Below are 7,980 nucleotides of genomic sequence, written 5' to 3'. Positions count from 1 at the left end.
AGCCGAAACCATTTCTTAATGAGGGAATATGAAAGCTTGTTGACAGATGGACAAAGTGTATTGAAAAGCAAGGAGATTATGTCGAAAACATATGTATTTGTCTTTTCTAAAAGTTGATTAAAGTAAATTCTACAGCCAGAGTGCGGATAATTTTTGGCTCACCCTCGTGTATATATATATATATCACTCCTGTGTAACTAAAAAACAAAAATGAAAAATAATCAGCAGTTTTTAAAGTCTAAACATATAAAATTCTCAGCATTTAAAAACACAGGTTACTAGAGATACAAATGTTTGCTGCCATCTTCTGTAACTTGACAGTAATGCTCAGAGAAGGTTATTTATTTATTACAGGTATTTATATAGCGATGACAATTTACACAGCACTTTACATACTGCACATTCACATCCAATCGAAGGTCCTTATTTCACATGCATACATACAGGGGCCGATTAACCTTCCAGCATTAGTTTAATTACATGAAGACTGACATGAAAGAGTAGTGTAAATAAATGAAACTAGTTTTATAAAACATCTGGTAGGAAAAATATAAATGTAATATCTGTGGAGATGTGAAGGCCGCTGTACTTCTGCTCAGCTTGAATACTAAAACAGGAGGATGTGATACAGTTGGCTAGAACAAAAAAAGGGGTACCTACATACCTATATAATGCAACACTTTGCATTTTAACAGTATCAAAGTACATTAATGCCTCTCATTCTAAAATCTACTTATAGCTTAAAGGGGAACTATGAGGTGAGTGATTTTCACTCAGCCTCATTATCTGAGCCGACCTGTGACAATGAAACTGTCACAGGTCGGCTCAGTAGATCGGGAAGTGAGCGAACGCATACCGTCGCTCGCTCACCTCTCGATCTATCCGTGCAGAGAGCCGTGACTATCACTCACGGCTCCCTGCAGGGATTCCCCCCCTCCCCTGTCCGATCCTCCAGCGCTGACTGGCGGAACGGACGGGGGAGGGGGCGGGTACAGCTGGCTCTGCCTCTAGCTGGGTGGATCCAAACAGAATTGCCGGGATCTGTTCTGGCTGCGGCGTCTCAGTATACCTCGAGCTATAGCTTGCGGTATACTGAGCTTAGGGTGACTGGAGGATGCTAGTTAGTGTCCTCCCGTTACCCTTAGGAGAACTATGGGGAAAAGCACTAACCCCATAGTTCTCCTTTTAACCACTTGCTGACCGGGGTGTTTACACCCCCTGCCTGGCCAGGCCATTTTTCAGCATTCATCGATACGGTACTTTGACTGACATTTATCCGTCATGCAACGCTGTACTGAAATTAATGTTATACCATTTTTTGGGGACAGATGGAGCTTTCTTTTGGTGGTATTTAATCACCACAGGGGTTTTTATTTTTTACTATATAAGTAATATTGACTATATTTTTGGTAAAATATAAAAGACGGGGTCACGTCGGGTAAATAGACACCAAACATGTCAAGCCTTAAAATTGGGCCATAGGCGACGCTTTAAAAGATTTTACCGCTCATCAGTTTAGTGTTATCAGTGATTAATGGCCCGATAATGATTGCTCTCACTCCGCCGTTATGTAGCATGTGCGGCATAATTGGAGCAATCGTCGTTTTATCATGTAGGTACACCTAACGCATTTTTGCGCATCTATGTGGGGGAGGGGGACTTTTAAAAAAATGTGTGTGTTTTTGTTTGTGTGTGTAAATTTTATTTATTTGGTGAGCAATTTCTTTTTTTTAACTTTATTGTTATCACATAGGGTGCTAAGAATAAATTACAGTGACAGGTCCCCTTTATGGAGACATCAGGGGTCTCTAAGACCCCTAATGTCACCTAGGGACCCCCAGAGAAGCTTATGAAGCACAGTTGCGCTTCATCAGCTTCTCTCCGGTTTCTGTACCGGAGATTGACAGAGGAATGCGGAAGTTTCCTGCATTCACTTCCTGCATTCAGAGACCGGGAGGAGAGCGGAGGGAGATTGTGTACTGATCGCCTTCCCTTCTGAGTGCACAGAGCCACATCGCCCGGGATGGATGGACGCCCGGGATCGCGGGGACGGTGGCGGCGGGGACAGCATTGGCGAGAAGAGGTAAGGAGGGGGCGCACCCTGAATTGCATCATACAAGAGATCGGGCGTCTTTACAGACGCCGGACCGCTTGTATGTAAACGGCCAGCGCTGGCCGTTTAAAATCCTGGCGGTTTCCCGCTCGTGCGCGCCAGGGGGCCCGCGCGACCAGGCACGAGACGCCCACCCGCATCCAGGAGACTCCTGTTCGGCCGTCTTTCAACGTTCGGCGGACAGGAGGTGGTTAAGGCCTGACACACACAGGCATAAATGTTTTCGCATATCAAAACACAATTTGCTGCACGTTTTTGCGTGTTGGAACACGTGCGCAGTAAGTCATGCGTTTTTATGAGCAGATTGTGACACATTGATGTCAATGGGTAAAAACAATTTCCTAGCATTTCCTTTTGACTCTATGGGGACAAAATGAGCTGTAATCTGCCAAAAAGAAGCTCATGTACTTTTTCCAGTGACAGGCATTTTGCTTATTGCGAGGAGCCGTGTGTGTGTCCATCATCTGATGAAAAGTTAGTGGGACACTGAGACAGCGCTCTAATAGGCATAGACCCTGTACAGCCCAAGCAAATCAATAGCCAGGAGGCTGAGTTGTTTTTGTCTGTGCAGAGGCAGACAGTGGGCCTAAGAAGGCCAAAATGGTCAAGAGGCTGAAAGTACTTTGTTGTTCAGTGTAATGCTGAAAAAAGCATAAAACATACTATAAAATGTACTAGTTTTTGTAAGTGTGACAGACAAAACAATGTTCCCCAATGAATCAGTTCAAGCTACACATAAAGAAGAACTTACTGCTAACTTCTGTTTGAAGTCTTCATGAGTCATCTGAATCTGCTCATCGGTTTTACTGAATAATTCAGACAGATTCAGGTTGTTCTCCATTGCATATTGTTTAACTTTTTGAATTTGATCGACCTGATGGAGGGAATACAGATCATACATTACAGAGCAAAGCAATAATACATATAGAAGAGCTGAAGATAACACTGTTGCTTTCCCTGATCTGCTTCTTTCAGTATTTAGTCTTGAGGTAGCCATTGACATGAGGTGGCAGTTGTAAGTTCAGACAAACAAACTAGCATTTGGCTGAGTGGAGCACTCTAGCAATGCCTCACAGGGGGGCATATCAGACCTCAGCTACTTACACATAGATCACATAAGTATGCCTCTGCTGCATGATGGTGGGTAACAAACTATTTACTATGGCTGTGTGCTGATTTAACACCTGAATAAATGGTAAGATTTCTTTTTATTAATAGAGATCATCTGAACAATTATTAGATATTCCCAAGCAAATGGCTTGACAGTTTTTTTCACTATATTATTAGTTCTTATGTGCTTATCTTAGTCTTGATCTATAAATATACTGTGTGTGTGTATGTATATATGTGTGTATATTATATATATATTATAAATACATTTATGAATATATGATTTACATATTTGTATATTTTATTAGTTAAGATCTAATATCTTTACTATTAGCCCTGATGAAGGGGGTGCAGATCCTAGAAACGTGTTGGCTACCCTTGAACCTTTAATAAACATTCTAACTGTACAAAGATTGCCATGGTGCAGTACATTCCTTTGAACAAAAGCACTGCACCCTCCTGAAGGAGTAGAGTACTTGGCTTGTTTTTTTGGGGGGCAGGATTCATTCATACTTGACTATACTAATGACACTTATTCTTGTTTTTATCTTTTACTCTAATTGTTTAAATCAATACAAATGCTTGATTGATTTCTGTGATGAGCGCAATGACTTGCATCTAAAGTGCATTTTTTCCCCTGCTCATTATTGAAGCTAACTAAAGCTTTTAAAGATTACCTTGGTCTCTTCTGTATGTGCTAACCTTTCTATGTTAGTATGTGGGGAAACATGTCTCTTTGTGAAAGGCACTCCATGCATGCAATGAGTACAGCATACATAGCTCAGCCAAGTAGCTGAGAATAAAGCAAAGCATTCACTGATCGATGGTGCCTTCTTTGATACATTTTCTATGAAACACTGGAAGCTTCACAAATATGGTCAATTTAAAAGTGATTTGGGTATATTATTTACGCACCACTGTGCACAGCATCATACAGAGCTTTCAAAATTCAGAATCCAAAGTCAGCATGTAAATGCAATATGGATTAGGAATGGACTGAATGGATTCAAGATTTGTTCTGTCACTGTGGTAAATCTCTATAAAGGAGATATTGTAGGAAATAAAAGTTTAACAGCTTTTGTAAATCTACCTTTTAGTGTTGTAAAGGTCTATTAAGCTGAAACGCACAACTGCTGAGCGAGCCCAGTCACTTTGCTTTGTGCTGCATCAACATAAACACAGACCGCAGTGTCTGTTGGCACAGATGTAATATTTCCTGCTCATTTGTATAGTACCCCTGGGTGCCCAATACATAGACTAACACGTGGAATGTTTTTCCTACTTCTGCACATTGCAGGCACTTAGATTTAAAAGGAATACTGGATTATCAAGCTACAGCTCGCGGTATACTGAGACCGCCGCAGCCGGGACAGATCCCGCAAATACTGTCGAGATCCACCCAGCTGCATGAGTGACAGCTGGCTCTGCCTATCTAGAGGCAGAGCCAGCTGTACCCGCCCCCTCCCACGTCCGTTTCTCCAGTCAGCGCTGGAGGATTGGAACAGAGAGGGGGGGAATCCCTGTGGGGAGCGATGACTAACCGTCACTGCTCTCTGCAGGGACATGATCGAGAAATGAGCGAGCGACGGTATGTGTTCGCTCACTTCCCGATCTATTGAGCTGAAGTGTGACAGTTTTACTGTCACACGTCGGCTTGAACTATGAGGATGAGTGATTTTCACTCACCTCATAGTTCTCATTTAAGGACCAGTCACAGAGCCATTTTAACAGAGAAAGGATAGTCTTTTATTTCTTCAAAGGCAGAGAACCCAGGAAGTTCAACATAAAATAGCCATCTTCAGCAGTATAACATACAGTATGCTTGGAAAAGAGATAGTCTCACCATTCTCAGGTTGATCCTGTTCAGTGTCCCAGTCCTAGGACTTTACTGTTTTCCTCAACAGAATCTCTTTAGGCATACTCTGTACCCTTGAGCAGCTTTCAGCAGCTTTTGATTCAACGCATACACCTTGAGTGCCTGGCTCTTTCAGCCTCTTCAAACCTTCCAGCCCCCCAGGCTGTTCATCGTATGCCTCCGGCACATACCAAGCTTGGCTTGGCCCTCGTGTGCCTCCAGCACACACAGCCACCTTGCTCCCCTCTGACTTCTGGGTGGAGTCCTCCTGACTCCTGAACAGCTCTGTTCCTCTTCCCAGCTGGAGCCCAGAACATTAGCCAGCACCTTTTCCATAAAGGCTGTGCACAGGTGTGCATTCACCAGGTGCTGGCCCCTACTAAACCACGGTCCCAGGAATGGAGATTTCATCCCTCCCAATTCTCTTAGAAATCTCCCAGTTCCAGGATCCCATGCCAAATCCAGAAAACCTGGAGAGAACTGCACAGCCAGTTCTTTCCCAGCAAAATAATTTGTTTCCTGGAACCACTCAGCCTCTGGCTGAAAGTCCTGGGTAACTACAACCCCAGTTCTACCAAGGGATTGCCACACAATACCACTATATCTATCTATCTATCTATCTATCTATCTATCTATCTATCTATCTATCTATCTATCTATATTATAATTAAAATAAGCTATAATGATATTTCTAACTGTAATGTTTTCAAACACTGACCAATGGGGAGCACTTTGTTAAAGGACTACTGGCAATGTAGCACCAGATGGGGCCTGCTATTCAGTTGCAAGGTGATTCTGCTTTGTGTGACCTTGCAGAAGATTTATTTTGAGATAAACACAGGAGAATGGAATTTTGAGACACTATACAAGAAGTACACACGCTGTGCAATATCAAAGCACTGTTCTGCATGTAAGAAGCCCTTCTGCTGCTTTTCTAGCTACTACAATGACTAAAGAGGTAAAGAAAGGGGATCATATGTAAAAGGGAAATTTTGTGCAAGTTTTAGATCTCAATAAAGAAAACAAAACATATCTGTTTTAATTAATATGAAAAGTTTCTATTAAATTGCCACATTTGTAAATGCTCACCTTTGGGAAGGTTTTTTTAAACATGTTAGAATTCCCTCCGAGTTTGATTGTCAAATTTGGCATAGATGTTTTCACAACAGTGTACAGATCATCAAACTGTTTATTTACTACAATATCCTACAACATATAAAAAAAAATAAAGTGCAACAGTACATACATACAACATGATTGAAATAAACAATCCAGAATGAGGACAGCAAAAATCCTTCAGACCCCCACACACAGGCTAACCTTTGCCTCTTTAGTCCCAGGGCTCAGACCCTTCTTTACTGCAAAGACCTACCCAGGTAGCAGACTTGGAAGGCAAAATACATCCACTCCTGGCAAGAGACCAGAAGGCAAAGACACCTCTCACACTGGTATCCTCTCCAGGTCAAGCCCTGAAGGCAAAGACCTTGCCAGAAGGTCACCCCAAATATTTATGCCTCTCCCCAGCATGTATCATTGACAATAATCCTAGTGATTGGTCAGAGAGGAATAAATATTAATAACTCGGAACGTTGTTTCTTTTTGCTCTACCTGCCGGAAACAACTCCCTGGCAAAAATTATCCTGAACTTAGGGGAAACCCAGTGAACACAGAGCTCAGGCAGACTAGTCTAATTGAGCAATACATTTAGACCAGGGACTCTTGGAAGGGTCCCTACAGGAACCTCTGTTTAACCTTTTTAATTTTATGTATATATAGCATCGGCTGGAGAGCATTTTCAAGGACTCTGTCCACTCACCAAAATGCATTTTATTTTTAGAGCTTCCTGCTAACTTTTATTTGTTAGTAGAGCAGAATAATAAAGGTTCTTCCCACCCAAAGTCTTTCCATCATATTGGCTATTTGCCACACAACTCTGCTGTCTTAGCTAAACAAAACCTCTCCAGTCTCAGCTACCATGCTCAACTGGTTTGCGTAGTCTCTAGGACAGTCTCCCAGTCTGTTGAAACACAGGATTACACCCTTGAGACAGCCTAAGCAATGCACTTCTTCCATCTGTTAGCCAAACACTAACTGATTTTCACTTTTCACTAATGATCTAATGAATTCAAAGATATCTATAATAATTGGTTGGTTTAAACATAAGACGTTGGGGGCCCAGAATCAACTGCTTTGAAAAATCACACATCCACAGTGTTGATCACAAGGCATTCCAGCATGATATATGAATCAGATAGACACATTACAGTACAAAACAGTGTTAATTATAACTTATTGTTTATACTTACAGAGAAATCCAGTGATTCTACAGCTGACTCTGAATTTGCTTGGATAGACTTTAGAATGGCAAAGCAACCTTCACTCTGCATTGGATTTCTGGCCATCTACAAACACCAGTTAAAACATTAATTGTAAATCATTTAAAATAAACATATAGATTATTTGTATCATCTGTCCAATCACTATGAAATGTTTCTAATCAGTGAATTAGATACTGTAAATATAAAAAAATCTGGTGCTTCCTCTTAAAAAGTACAAACAACATTACTGTATGTAAGAATACCAGGATATAGTAAAAAATAAATAAAAACAGTGGTTATATTTAACTAAATCTAATTCCTAACATCCTAAATCCTTTCAAAGTAGTGCTTTTAATAGAAAAGTAATATTTTTCATGGCTTTGGTATTAGAATTGAATTGGAAGTTTGTCACCATAGATAGAGGGGAATTTATGAAAACTGGAGCAGTCAAAATCTGTAGCAGCTGTGCATGGTAACCAATCAGATTCCACCTTTCATTTTCAAAGCTTAACTGAACAAACTGAATAGAGATGCTGAGGCAACTGCTCCAGATTTTGGCTGCTCCAGTTTTGATAAATCCTCAC

The 7,980-nt window shown here is 41.2% G+C and overlaps 1 protein-coding gene across 1 annotated transcript in view; it reads right to left on the bottom strand.

The window, feature by feature from the left end:
- LRRC74B (leucine rich repeat containing 74B) overlaps window positions 1-7,980 on the bottom strand; it is a 36,242-nt gene that overhangs the window by 5,285 nt on the left and 22,977 nt on the right. Inside the window, exons 9-11 of the mRNA XM_018573870.1 lie at window positions 7,385-7,480; window positions 6,168-6,284; window positions 2,865-2,987 (exon numbers count right to left, since the gene is read on the bottom strand). Coding sequence (XP_018429372.1) covers window positions 2,865-2,987; window positions 6,168-6,284; window positions 7,385-7,480 — 336 coding nt within the window. The remainder of the gene's footprint in view (window positions 1-2,864; window positions 2,988-6,167; window positions 6,285-7,384; window positions 7,481-7,980) is intronic.

The sequence above is a fragment of the Nanorana parkeri genome, unplaced genomic scaffold (assembly GCF_000935625.1).
Source record: "Nanorana parkeri isolate BGI_ZX_2015 unplaced genomic scaffold, ASM93562v1 scaffold2586, whole genome shotgun sequence".
Lineage (NCBI taxonomy): Eukaryota > Metazoa > Chordata > Amphibia > Anura > Dicroglossidae > Nanorana > Nanorana parkeri.
Note: the sequence above shows the minus strand (reverse complement) of the source record. Positions and strands in the feature narration are given on the sequence as shown.